General features: G+C 46.6%; 1 protein-coding gene across 1 annotated transcript in view; it reads right to left on the bottom strand.

Moving 5' to 3' along the window:
- iglon5 (IgLON family member 5) overlaps window positions 1–15113 on the bottom strand; it is a 96375-nt gene that overhangs the window by 11662 nt on the left and 69600 nt on the right. Inside the window, exons 2-3 of the mRNA XM_028579905.1 lie at window positions 7926–8004; window positions 4938–5170 (exon numbers count right to left, since the gene is read on the bottom strand). Of these exons, the coding sequence (XP_028435706.1) occupies window positions 4938–5170; window positions 7926–8004 (312 nt within the window). The remainder of the gene's footprint in view (window positions 1–4937; window positions 5171–7925; window positions 8005–15113) is intronic.

Raw genomic sequence — 15113 nt, 5'->3', positions numbered from 1 at the left:
CAACGCCAGCTAAGCTTTCACATTTACACAATTACATTTTGATATAACCTTAAATACCAAACTTAAATGCTCAAACATCATAAAAACATTAAATTCTAAGTTTTCTATCATAATTTTTAGCATGATTTAACAGAACAATAGTTATGTATTGCTTCTCCGTGAACCATCACCTTATCGTGGTGGAGAGGTTTGTGTGTCTCTGTGAACCTGAGGGCTGTGTTGTCTGGAGCTTTGTGCTCCTGGTAGGGTCTCCCAAGGCAAAGTGGTCTCAGGTGAGGGGCCAGACAAAGAATGGTTCAAAAAACCCCAATGAAGAAGCAAGGTAGAGATGGAGTGACCCTGCCCGGAGGAAGCCCGGGGCCCCGCCTGGAGCCAGGCCCAGACGGGCGGGCTCGTCGGGCGAGCGCCTGGTGGCGGGTTTGCCACGGAGCCCGGCCGGGCACAGCCCGAACAAGCTACGTGGCTCCCATCTCTCCAGCCCATGGGCCCACCACCTGTGGGAGGAACCGTTGGGGTCGGGTGCGATGCCACATGGGTGGCAGTGAAGGTCAGGGGCCTCGACGGACCAGACCCGGGCGGCAGACGCTGGCTCTGGGGACGTGGAAACGTCACCTCTCTGTGGGGAAGGAGCCGGAACTGGTGCGGGAGGTGGAGCGCTACCGTTAGATCTGGTGGGGCTTACCTCTACGCACAGTCTCGGTTCTGGAACCATACTCCTGGATAGGGGTTGGACTCTTTTCTTCTCGGAGTTGCCCAGGGTGTGAGGCGCCGGGCGGGTGTGGGGATACTCACAAGCCCCGGCTGAGCGCCGCTGTGTTGGAGTTTACCCCGTGGACGAGAGGGTCGCCTCCCTACGCCTGCGGGTTGTGGGGGAAAACTCTGACTGTTGTTTGTGCATATGCACCAAACCGGAGTTCGGAGTATTCGGCCTTCTTGAGACCTTGACTGGAGTCCTGCATGGGGCTCCAGTGGGGGACTCCATTGTTCTGCTGGGGGACTTCAACGCACACGTGGGCAATGATGGAGACACCTGGAGGCGTGATTGGGAGGAACGGCCTCCCTGATCTAAACCAGAGTGGTTGTTTGTTGTTGGACTTCTGTGCTAGTCATGGATTGTCTATAACGAACACCATGTTCGAACATAGGGATGCTCATAAGTGTACCTGGTACCAGAGCACCCTAGGCCAAGGTCAATGATCGATTTCATAATCGTTTCATCTGATCTGAGGCCGTATGTTTTGGACACACTCGGGTGAAGAGAGGGGCAGAGCTGTCAACCGATCACCATCTGGTGGTGAGTTGGGTCAGGGGTGGGGGAAGACTCTGGACAGACCTGGTAAGCCCAAACGTGTAGTGCGGGTAAATTGGGAACGTCTGGAGGAGGCCCCTGTCCGACAGACTTTCAACTCACACCTCCGGGCGGAGCTTTTCGTGCATCCCTGTGGAGGCTGGGGGCATTGAACCCGAGTGGACAATGTTCAAAGTTTCCATTGCTGAAGCTGCGGCGAGGGAGCTGTGGTCTTAGGATCTTAGGTGCCTCAAGGGGCGGTAACCCACGAACACCGTGGTGGACACCAGTGGTCAGGGAAGCCGTCCGACTGAAGAAGGAGTCCTTCCGGGATATGTTATCTCGGAGGACTCCGGAGGCGGTTGCAGGGTACCGAGGGGCCCGAAGGGCTGCAGCCTCTGCCGTGAAAGAGGCAAAGCAGCGGGTGTGGGAGAAGTTTGGAGAAGACATGGAGAAGGACTTTCGGTCGGCACCAAAGTGTTTCTGGAAAACTGTTCGCCACCTCAGGAGGGGGGGGGAACCATCCAAGCTGTGTACAGTAAGGATGGGACACTGTTGACCTCCACTGAGGAGGTAATAGGGGCGGTGGAAGGAGCACTTTGAGGAACTCCTGAATCCGACTAATACGCCCTCTATGTTAGAGGCAGAGCTGGAGGATAACGGGGGATTGTCGCCGATTTCCCAGGCGGAAGTCACTGATGTAGTCAAACAACTACACAGTGGCAAAGCCCCGGGATTGATGAGATCCGTCCAGAAATGCTCAAGGCTCTGGGTGTGGAGGGGCTGTCCTGGTTGACACGCCTCTTCAACATTGCGTGGAAGTCTGGGACGGTGCCAAAGGAGTGGCAGACTGGGGTGGTGGTTCCTCTTTTTAAAAAGGGGACCAGAGGGTGTGTGCCAATTATAGGGGTATCACACTTCTCAGCCTCCCTGGTAAAGTCTACTCCAAGGTGCTGGAAAGGAGGGTTCGGCCGATAGTCGAACCTCGGGTTGAGGAGGAACAATGCGGATTCCGTCCTGGTCGTGGAACAACGGACCAGCTCTTCACTCTCGCAAGGATCCTGGAGGGAGCCTGGGAGTATGCCCAACCGGTCTACATGTGTTTTGTGGATTTGGAGAAGGCGTATGACCCGGGTCCCCGGGAGATACTGTGGGAGGTGCTGCGGGGAGTATGGGGTGAGGGGGTCTCTACTCAGGGCCATCCAATCTCTGTATGACCAAAGTGAGAGCTGTGTCCGGGTTCTCGGTAGTAAGTCTGACTCGTTTCAGGTGAGGGTTGGCCTCCGCCAGGGCTGCGCTTTGTCACCAATCCTGTTTGTAATATTTATGGACAGGATATCGAGGCGTGGTCGGGGTGGGGAGGGGTTGCAGTTTGGTGGGCTGGGGATCTCATCGCTGCTCTTTGCAGATGATGTGGTCCTGATGGCATCATCGGCCTGCGACCTTCAGCACTCACTGGATCGGTTCGCAACCGAGTGTGAAGCGGTTGGGATGAGGATCAGCACCTCTAAATCGGAGGCCATGGTTCTCAGCAGGAAACCGATGGAATGCCTTCTCCAGGTAGGGAATGAGTCCTTACCCCAAGTGAAGGAGTTCAAGTACCTTGGGGTTTTGTTCGCGAGTGAGGGGACAATGGAGCGGGAGATTGGTCGGAGAATCGGGCGCAGCGGGTGCGGTTTTGCATTCAATCTATCGCACCGTTGTGACGAAAAGAGAGCTGAGCCAGAAGGCAAAGCTCTCGATCTACCGGTCAGTTTTCGTTCCTACCCTCACCTATGGTCATGAAGGCTGGGTCATGACCGAAAGAACGAGATCCAGGGTGCAAGCGGCGAAATGGGTTTCCTCAGGAGGGTGGCTGGCGTCTCCCTTAGAGATAGGGTGAGAAGCTCAGTCATCCGTGAGGAGCTCGGAGTAGAGCCGCTGCTCCTTTGCGTCGAAAGGAGCCAGTTGAGGTGGTTCGGGCATCTGGTAAGGATGCCCCCTGGGCGCCTCCCTAGGGAGGTGTTCCAGGCACGTCCAGCTGGGAGGAGGCCTCGGGGAAGACCCAGGACTAGGTGGAGGGATTATATCTCCAACCTGGCCTGGGAACGCCGATCCCCAGTCGGAGCTGGTTAATGTTGCTCGGGAAAGGGAAGTTTGGGGTCCCCTGCTGGAGCTGCTCCCCCCGCGACCCGACACCGGATAAGCGGACGAAGATGGATGGATGGATGGATGGATAGTTATGTATTGTAACTCCAGATTCTATGAGTATAGGCGCAGCCTTCTAAGGCTACGCTATTGGGTTTATCCCTTCGCGCATGCGCAGTCGTGAAGATTTTCTTTCCCGCCCTTGCATACAGTACGGGCTTCAACTAAGTCCGCAGATACTGTACATATACAGAGCGGACCCGTTGTTCATCTCCCAACATCAGCTTTTTCTTCAGCTAATGTAATAGGAGCAGGTGGCCCGAATCTTAGAGGGCTGCCTATACTCATAGAATCTGGAGTTACAATACGTAACTATCGTTCTATTTCGTATAGGCTTCGTCCTCTAAGGCTATGCTATTGGGTTAGGGCGAAGCTGATGTAGTCAATGCCACCTGCGACACAGAGTCCACAAGCAGAACATAGATTATTTTTTTTTTTATGATCTCCGGCAGATCCAAGAAAAGAGCCTTAGCGGTGGAGGGTGGAGCCGCCTGAGGCCGCCGAAACGGTGTCCCTGGCCGTTTTGGAGCAATAATGGGAGGGCATCGATCCTCGTTTTGAGGTCCAGTCCTCCCAGGGGGGAGGAGGGACAGCCGGTGATGGAGGCGTTATCCGAGGGAATTGAGCCATTGGTCTTGTGCTCGTCGAAAAAGCCTTCCTCCAGCGGATCCAGGGTGTTGACGGATTCCCGTCTGTCTGCCAAGCTGCCATCCCCTTCCCCGCTAGCCTGACAAACCAGAAAAGCTTCCGCTGTCGATTGCGCTGGTTAAGCTCTTTAGATGGCAGGCAGGCGCTGAACTGGCAGGAGGCGTCAGGGGTGAGAGCCAGGCCGGTGAGAGCCAGGCCGGTGAGAGCCAGGCCGGTGTGAGCGGCGCCGAGGCAGGTCTCGCAGCGGGGATGGAGGTCCGGCGGCAGGATGTGGCCGGTCCGGCAGTTGGGGCAGAGGCGAACACCGCTGGAAGGCGAGATTGTCTTCATACTGCTAGCTTGAAGAAAAAGTGGGAGACGAACAACGGGTCCGCTCTGTATATATACAGTATCTGCGGACGTAGTTGAAGCCTGTACTGTACGCAAGGGCGGGAAAGAAAATCTTCACGACTGCGCATGCGCAAAGGGATAAACCCAATAGCGTAGCTTTAGAGGGTGAAGCCTATACAAAATAGAACAGGAGGAACACTGAAATGTAAAATCTCAATTGCTTCCCCAGAAGTCAAACCTGAATCATACCCAATATACAGCACTACACTCGGATGAATGACAAAATGCATAATTAAGTCATTTAGTTTTTATCCAAGGCAGCTTACAGTAACATCAGTGCATACACATATACTTTTTGCAGCTACAGTGGCAATCTAATCTGCATGCTCTGGGTATACCAGGGAAATGAGCCAGCACTGGAAACAGTAAACACTTTAAAGTCACTTATAACAGATTCCTGTTCTGTCTCAAAGGGGCTGCTCACCTTGGACAATGAGGTAGACGTGGGCGACGCGGGGCTTGTTATTGGCCTGAAAGGTGCAAGTGTAAGGCCCCTCGTCAGTTACTTGCACCTTGTCAATGTGGATGGAGAAGTCACTGTTGTTACTGTTGGCCAGTGTCACACGCTTGTCCAGTGACCACTTGTCTGTCCCCGTGAAGAGGATGTTAGAGCGGTTCAGCCAGGCCTTGTGGGTCACCTCCTCGTCGATCCGACATCTGTGAGAGGACATGGTCGATTTACAGTTGAGAGGCCTATTTTACATTATGTTTAGGGTTTACACTAAATACTGCTAAGAGGTGTTTTTATGTTACATTTATCATGGGTACAGATATACAAAGGGGTGACAATTCAAAGGAAAAAACAGTACAGTGTTTAGCACACCAGAAGAGCTTCCATTCACCAAAAAATAGATTGCAGTGGGACACCACTCAAAAATATGGTGTATGATGGTGTATACCCATTGGTGTTCAATGATGCAAATACAGTGACTGCAAAGGTCATATGACTCACATCCTTTTCTACCAATTAAAACCATTCAGGGACCCTGTGTGCCCTGTACTGTACATGAGCATCTGCATTTGTTATGTCTCTCCACTCTTTATTTAATGCACTCCATTTATTCAGGTTTTTCCTTTATTTGTCATCTGTCTCTTGGGTAACACAGCACTAATGATCATCCGTTACTCCTGTTACACAGCTGGAGAAAATGGGTCACATTATGAAAAAAATATGGTTGAGTATCAGTTATAGCTTGTGAGCATTGCATGAGAAATGGTTGTATACCATCATTCTCTTCACAGTTGCATTGTCTGTAAGATAACACTGAACATGAATGCAGTGCAATGAATGCAAGATACATATAATTCAAGTCCAGAGGTATGTTGACTGGCCATTCGCCTAAAACTGTCTGTAAACTCACGATTAAAGTTAATGGCAATGGCTGGAAAATATGTGAAATAAGAAAATATATGAGAGAGTAAATTATAATGGTGTCGGTGTGCAGTAAATCAGAAGTGTTGTTCCAAAAGGATGTGGCACGCTTCAGAACAGGAACCATGGTCCAAAGGTATGACTTCAGTTCTTGGCTTGGCCACTAGATGTCCTTACCCAGCTTCAACTAGCTACAAGGACATGCCTCTATAGTACTCATGTTTAATTGATATGACCTGGATAAATATCACTGTTGAGGTGGATCTTAGATCACCTGCCAAGTCAGTGCAGTGACACAACAATGCATCAATGCACAGTGCACAGTGTAGATGAGCTTGGTAGTCTTTAACAAATAGGCTACAAGGTACTGGGCTGATGTTCAAGTGGACACATGACCTGAGGGGCCAAACCACTTCAAACTGGTTTGGGAATAAAGAAATATTTTGATTGAGATTCGGTTTGTGGCTGGCGGGTTTAAATAAAGACACAATACAGTATGAAATCACACCCTAAAAATTCATTATCTGTGTACAAACACTCTATTAATGTATTTTTAAAATGAATCACATCTGCACTGATGATGTTGCTACAGGACTGCAAGCCCAGAGGAAATGAGCACCATAATAGCATCAAATGTGCCTCGTCTTAATGGCCCGCATCAAAGCCAACACAACAGCATTTTCTCAAGCATAACACAAGTATTTGTGCCACTTGGGCAAAGTGATTTTACATGAAAATGGAGTTTATTTATGAATCTGTTTAGTCTTCTGATTGTCAGCTATTGACTGTCCACTGCAGATTAAATTCACACATCTGATTACAAAATGTAAAACAAGAAAAATATGTTTGTAATGTTACACTGCTGCACAGTTTTCCTGACACCAAACTGTTAAGGAATAAAAGGTAACATTGAAAAGACAGATTTTACCACCCAGGTCAGTTTATAATTTCTGGTGTAAACACAGTATCAGTACTGGCTTCAGGCTACACGTCATGATGACATTATCGATCAGGATCCTGGTTCTTTGATTTCCAACTTATGAGAAAGACTTCCTGATGTTAAATTAAGCATTGCGTTAGTTCATGCAGGACACGGACGTCAAAGGCCCACTAATTGAATCATAATTTCAGCCAGTCACAACCAATCACAGCCATTTTCACATCAGGTGGTCCATTTAAATGTCTCTCTAGTCCTCTCTGCTTCCTGCTACTCCAATGCTGCCTCACACCGTTGCTGCTGGCAAAGCTTGCTTGCACCACCCCAGCCTCTACCTTCCCGGTTTTGGGTGTCATTATATCTATGTCTGAAATTGTTTCGATGTCTTGGATTGGGCCTACTCTTGTGTATGCGGGGGTCTCAACAGCATGCTCCCTGTGTCATCTTAGCATGCAGCTTGGCTGATCCAGGGAGCATCATCAGAACAGAGCCTTCATCGCCAAGTATAACTGTATTTCCATTTGTTGCAATAAATGGTTAAATCTATGACGAGTGTTACTGACTGAACAAATATTGACAGAACTGTACTTGGCTTCAGAATAATATATATATATATATATATATATATATATATATATATATAAGGAAGGGACCAAAAGAGGAATTTGTTTACAGATCTGAAGAGGTGTACGCTTAAAGGAGATGAAAGTAATGTTGACTCTGATTTTTCTTTTGTGCTTCTGAATGTACTGTCAAGACAGGTCACTTCCACGCGAGGGGAAAAAAGCAAGTTGGCTGTTTTTCTGCTTGGTTGGTAGCTGGGGAAAGCTGTGATTTCTACTTTATCACTCACAGTTAGGCAGGGGTGGTTGGACGCAGAGGAGGTCCAGCCTCCCAACTGACCTGTGCATCATCGTTACATATAAGTACGAGGTAAGTGCAGACAGACGGGATAACTCCGGCCACATCAGACAGGTAATATCATTCAATTACCTATAGGATAGACACGGCTGGAAAATATGGCACAATGTGGGACACCTAATTGAAGTTATGTGACAGAGAATTGGCAATTAATTCGGTGCAGGTGTAGGATCAAAAGTTACCTCAAAGTGACGCTTTCTCCTTCCAACACTGTAATGTTGTCCGGCAGGTGTCCGAATTCCGCTCCGTGCACACTGGATGCTGCCAAGAAAAATGAGAGAAAAGACCAATGAGCCCCCAATAATGGCACCAGACGCTCCTCTGTTCATCAATCTCAGGTCAGGTGCTTGAGAATCAACAACCTCACTTGATCAAGTTGGGCAGGGATGATGTGCTGTGCATCCTGCTTACTTATTTCTGAAGGGAAAGTAATATATATACTAAACAAAAGAGTCACAACGTCTGCACTGACCCCCATACTTGAATAATGATTTGGTTTTACCCTGCATTCTGGAGGGATGCGCGTTCATTGAACAGCACTGATAATGAGCCAAGGGAAGAGGATTCATGCGGAGCTGCCGGAGCGTGAAATGAAGGGACAGCAACGGTAACAGAAGGGATGCTCATCCTGCCTACCAATACATACACACACACACACACACACACACACACACACACACATTCAGAGAACAGAGGCACATGCTTACAAAAGCACAAACACACACAAGAACAGACACACATACTGAGAGCCATTAGTTAAAGAAGAAACACGAACTTGGCATCTGTGAGATGTGTTTCAGACACTCAGGTGAGGAAAACACTTCAAAGCAGTTTGAAGTAATTTTGTGAACTTGCTTGGACTGCAAACAAAGGTAACCGAAGACCTTATATGCTGGCAATGATATTGCCCACTGAGGCGGGCCGCTCCCCGGTAAGACACCTGGCTCTGTCCATCTAAACTCTGCCAAATCACAGCATGACACCAGATACCTCGGCTTGTGTCTTCCCTCCATCTCCGACAATCTATTTTTCCCTCCGCCTGCAAAATGACCTCAATATCTCCAATAGGCTTTTGCTGTGGTCTAGCCTTGAGGTTTAATAAATGGTGACTTTATGAAACAAAGCCGGTGCAGTGAGGAGCTTAGAAGCACCTCAAGGTTTGTTAAATAGCCGCACAAAGTCAAAGACATGTTAGGCATGCCGATTGTGAACCACTAAGATATGACACCCAAAATGACGGCAATGCAGCACTACAGGAAGTGTGGGTTTTAAATTAAAGGATGGTCTTTGTGGAATCATGGTTTGATTACAAAGAATAATGAGGGAGGCTTGCGAATTATAATGCACTTCATGGATTGCTAATCAAAAGGTTTTCAAACTGCATCGCAGAAAGTCCTAAGAAGTGCCTACTACACTAAATAATAATTCATCATCTCTTAAATAAAGACTAATTATTCCTTTCCTCTTTTTCCGCATGTTTGTGAAGTAGTGTGGCTTTGGCATATCTGTGTGAATATGCCGTAGAAAATATAGGCTACATTTTTGCTTGTGTATTCATATATTCATGTGTGTGTGATTGTGTGTGCACCAGTGTATGTGTTGCTCATGGTTGCCTATAATAGCAGAACAGTATCTAGCAGTCTGTTGCTCATTTGTTTGAATGTGAACGTTTGTTTTGCTGACATACCGGTGGAAAACAAGACAGGAGGACAAACTAATGACGCCTCAAAAGAAAACTGGCCCTGAAAATCTCCCGCTAAAAGCTGTAATCGCATTAATGGGTGCTGCTGCTGCCACTGATGCTGTACTATCTAGGCCGGCCAAGGATCCCAGAACTGGCTCCATCTCTCACTCTCTCTGAAAGCCTTGGGGGAGGGGTGTAGCACATTAGCCATTGTGTCCAATGTTCCAAACATTTTCACAAGCTCTCGTTTATCTGTGGCTTTTACTACAGATGTTGCATAGCGTCACTGCGCTTATGCTTCCTGTCTTACAGTCCTCAGCTCAAGCCCTCAGCTGTTCCCTTTCAAGCACTCCGTACTCTACAAACTAGACTTTATTTAGGTTAATTCTATTCAGTTCCAGGGCTTGGGGCATGGAGACGGGTGTGACATGCTGTCATAAATACACACTACCCCACAAACGCAATTACAGACACACACGGAGAGAAAAGATGCTCTCTATCATATAACGTAACCAGTGGGACACACACGCGACCCACACATTTTGATTGAATGAATGATGAATGCATACGCTGAATGCTCCAAACAACATTGCGAAGGTTACAAACCAGTGGGGAGCAATTCCCATTTCCCTACTCAATTCCCATTTTCACAGCTCGATTGGCACCTCGCATTCTAAAACCTGTATCACCCTGCCTCCACTCCCAGACGCTGCACAACATGATAACCAGGTCAACACATTGAGCCCACATTTCCTCCCACACACTGCATCACAGGACCAATCACAGATAAGCAGGTTTACACGCACACATGACCTCATCAAACACTCATCGATGAGCCAAACAAGCGGCAATGAAGGTTTGTCTGAGTTCGTTGTGACAAATATTCACTTTAGATCCCTCGAGGAAAATACAAACGTAACTTATCTAGACACATAAAGTCAAAATACACACAAGGAAACACACACATACACAAATATCGAGCATCCACTCTTCTTGATGCAAACATCCACTGCCGTGTAACACCTTTTGACCCCAGTCACTGACTTTGAACAGTGAAATTGTTGTTTTATCTTGGTACAAGTTGTGAAAATGTTGTACAGCATCTGTATTTGAGAGACGGGAGACCACCTCTGTCTTAAGACAAATGTTGGCGTTCATACTTTCCTTTTTTCACCACAAGCATTGCGTAAGAAGCAATCATCTATTAATGCTTGACAGCTGGACTACTTTGTTTTGGCACCAAGATAATATCGAAGACCTAAGGCAGACCACAAGCTGTCCCAAGCTGTCGGTATGGCATGGTATTTTATTATTGCTGTGGCTCCACTTTTGAAGTTCAAAACTTACAAAGGGCCAAAGTGAATGCGGACTGCTTATAACCGCCAAAATGTGTGTGCAAAAGTGCAAAACAATAAATCACTTGGGTGTCTTGAATAACAAGGCTAAAAGCCCTGTAGACTGTAATTAGCACAGCGGTGCTTTGAGTGAAATGCTACAGACGTTTTTTTCTACTATTGATGGAAATGTGTTATTGTTTGACAGCATCATCTGACAAATTCTTTGGTTAAAAATGATGTTGTGTTGTGTTAACATATGATGCATTACCTAATCTGATACAGCTGTTTTCGGTCTCCATGCTTTGCCAGACCAAAACTTAGGACTGCAGGATTTCGTGTCTAGAGTATTGCACATTTCAATTCTGTTGTGAAAATTGGCCAAAGCAATCAAATAAAATACTGTAATACATGGAGGTAAATGGTTAATGCTTCTGCAGATAAAAGGAATATAAAGCGTGCATCTGCGGCGTCTCTTTAATGGGGGAGTGGGAGCGTTGGGTGTAAAGCAACAAAATGTAAACAGCATCTGGCTGAATGACAGCAAGTGTCTCAAACCCTTTGATGTAATGGTTTATCCCTTTCAGGCAATGAATTCAAATGTTGCTGGCCAAACACAACAGACATGATCAAACACAACAATAATGAGTCCAGAGTGCAACCAGCAGTGTGTTGTTGCATGGCCAAAACAGAATAGTTAGACATCACTTTCAATTCCCGGGCTACTTTCGACTCTATTGATCCCTACGGTATCTCAAATTCTGAGTTTTCTGTGCTCCCTCCTGGGGCTCAGCATGCAGGCCGATGAACTGCACCCACCAGGAGGATTCACAAGTCTCGCCCATTCAAACTCTAGAAAGGAGGAGGTGCTTGCCAACTGGGAAGCTTAAACTACCGACTACTCTGCAGACTCTAAATGCGGAAACACAAACCCAATGTGAGTTCCAAAAGAAAGCCTTTTGTCTTTACCGTTTTAGTACATTACTAAAACAAAAATGGATTTGTTTATGAGAGAGCAAAATCGTGAGCCCATATGAAAACACAAGTGAGCGGAGTATGAATAGAGAAATGATAAATGTAGAACAGTGTTGGTGGTGAACACTGCATTGGCCCCTGGTGTAGGTGTGGAGATGAGCATATTAAATTTCGCTGCTCACTGTTGTCTACAGCAAATACAGTCTGCCATGGCTACTGGTATCTCTTGTCCTTGCTATGACCTGCTGTTTTGTTGGCACACAAAAGAAAGCCCCATCTCCATACCACACACACACACATACCACACACACACGCACACACGCACACACGCACACACGCACACACGCACACACGCACACACGCACACACACACAGACGTGTATGCTGTCCAAATGAACGTCGTCGAGCCTTTGTCTGCACACAGTATTCAGCCTCAGGTCTAGAGCTGTCTGGCATTTTTAAGAGAATAAAATGTTATGGACAAGCCTAAGGGATTACACACAGGAAAACACTGGGCTATATCTAACTATTACTGTAATTCACCTATACTGGAGATCTTTGTCAATCAGTTCAGCCATTACAATGTACATCCTGCAAATATAGAAATCTGTTTTGCTCATATGTGGATAACACTTCATCTATTGCTGGCTCATAGGTAGTCATTCACATAACTCCCTCCACTTGTGGTCAAGTGTTTTTGTCTCTCCTGCATTGTGTATTTTGCAGCATTTGCAAGGCTCCTTGCTCAGTACCCATGAGACATCTATTATGTGATTTGTATTCTCTTGACTTTTACATGCGCCTGTTTGTAATTGCACTTGCTACTGGCAGACACTTATGAGTAGAGCTCTATTGAGCTGTACAACTTTAGCCTGCGTATTCCTTGCAAGGCTGTCTTTGTACTATTCATCTATTTCGCATTGCCCTTGACGATCAAATAAACACAGAAAGGAGGCATAGCTACTTCCGAAAGCATGATTGGCGTCAAGACGGATAACAGAGGAGGCTATAATGAAACCCATAACAATAATCCGTTTTAACGGAGACTGCCGTGGTTTTGAAATTGAAAGGAGAAGGAGAGAGGCAAAGCACAAGGTTGGAAAGGAGAGGTGAAAATAGATAGCCAGGTTGAGGTCCTGAAAGAAGAAAGTCATTGAGAACGAGGAAAAGCCATAGTGGAATATGGAATTACAGGATGTTGTGAAGCATCTGCCACAGCAGAGGTAGTTATACAGTTATAGCAACTGTAGTATTACGTGATAATAGCAGTATTGACGTTCATAGTGGCAGAAAGAGAAGGAGCAATGGAGTGGCATCAATATGAAGAGGGAAAAGTGTGAGGACACAGTAACGCTGGGGCAGAGAGCAAAGCAAAAAAAAGGAAAGACACACCCGCATAATTAACACCGGCATGCTGCAGCCAATTAAATATTTACAGAGGCACTTCCCTCCAACACCTTGATGATGAAGAGAGGCAGCCCAAGGATTATCAGATGCCGGGAGCCTGAGGCAGGAGACAAGGGGTTGGGGATGGGGGATTAAACATTAACCGGCACAGATATCCCTTTCGCTTCCTAGTCTGATCCCATTAACTCTGAACGTCCCAAATCCAACCCCATGTCCACCTCTGAAGGCCCATCTCTCCCCACTCCTTCACTCCACTACTCATTCATCCCCTCCACTCCCTATCGATGAAATCCCAGACACCCCTCCTGGCTCCTTCCACCCTCAGCACCACCTGTCAGGGACAGAGCAACGGGAGAGCAGGGAGAGAGTGATGGGCAAGGTGTGAGAAACCACCTGGATGCCGCGCTCAAACAGCACAACAAGATGGATATGCAGGTCGACTGCTTTTCACAATTGCTGGTGAAGCAAAATGGATATCAGTAGGATTCCACTTGACAGGAAATCTAAGAAATGTCAGAGAAGTCACGGAGAATGAATTGTTTTGAATCTGCCAGGTAAAGTCCTTTTTTTCACTCTCTCAGACCAAAAAGTGTTTTTTTTTTTCTGTTGAAGGAATGTGATGGAATGACTGGAACAGGTGTTTATGTCATCTGTGGCTTATTTGTGTACATTAACTGCTCTGGTGAGCTCGTTCTGAGGCATCAAGAGGATTGGTTGGACATTTAGCTGCTCGTCATTCAAGATCAAAATTTTGCTGGACTTACTGGATCTCACATTGCAACCACACACATGACTGCTAACACAGCCTGATCTCAGAAGCATGCCAAAACCATCAACATTTACAGAAAAGCAGGGAATCACTCTCGGGTGTCTAACTTGGCTTCACCAAAGATGTGACATCTGCCCCCTTTTTATTGTACGCATGCTACTTCCACAATTATGCCTCTGGTCGCTCTGCCCATCCCTCCCTCCCATTCAGCATCTCCTCCGCTCGCTCCCTCCCTTCCACCCACTAATCCCTCTTCACACATCAATCAATAGAGCACTGCAGAGTGCACAGAGCCATACAGTACTCAATGCAGCAGTTGTACAACTTCAATGGGCAGCAACAGATCTTTACCATTGAATCAAGCGTGGCCGGGGAGAAAAGCTGAGCATGGTAAAACCCGGGACGAGGCCCACTCTGCTTTCTTTTACCCCCATTTTCCTTGGTCCGACGCCTAAACCCCTTAGCACTCTTGAAATCAATACAGTAGTTAAACTGTTACTTCCTTTCAAAGTGAGTACACACACGCCCGCCTTACACAGGGCCCTGTAGACTCCCCTAAATACACCCTGTGCACTGGTAATTTGACAGATTTGTGGGCAAGTGCTGTCACTGTTTTAAAAGAGAAGCTTTAAATACCTATTCACCCCCAAGTATCTCTGCATTCTCTGACAATAACATACTTTATAAGCAACATGTTTGAGAAAAAAAAAAAATGTTAAATGCAGTGTCTCTTCCCAAATGCATTTTGTATGTATCCTTGAGGTCTAACAAATGTGTTGATTTAATTTCCTTCCTCAGAGGACATGTGCAAAGACATTTTTCTACGTTTTTAAAACCTGCATTGTTTACATCTGCGTCTGCAAGATAGCAATTTTTACCTTCTGTGCCTTTTTCTGATGCATTTCCACCTTTCTTGTTGCCATACCGACACTGACTGGCAAATAGTGTTACATCTTTGGCAGGAAAGTGTATAGAGTCCATGTGTGTGTACTAAAAAACCCACAAGATATACAAACACAACGGGGACCTGCTCTTCAAAGCATTGCTCTATATCACCAGTAGTAGTAAACTCCACAGTGTACCATTAATAGGAATATATTTCTGTTATCTACAGTATATCTATAATAACATATGGCAATATGTAAACTTCAAAAAGTCCTCCAAATTAAACTGAACGACACGTTTCCTGGCATTTGTTGAA

The sequence above is a fragment of the Perca flavescens genome, chromosome 6 (genome assembly GCF_004354835.1).
Source record: "Perca flavescens isolate YP-PL-M2 chromosome 6, PFLA_1.0, whole genome shotgun sequence".
NCBI lineage: Eukaryota > Metazoa > Chordata > Actinopteri > Perciformes > Percidae > Perca > Perca flavescens.
This window is presented reverse-complemented; position numbering and strand designations above follow the sequence as displayed.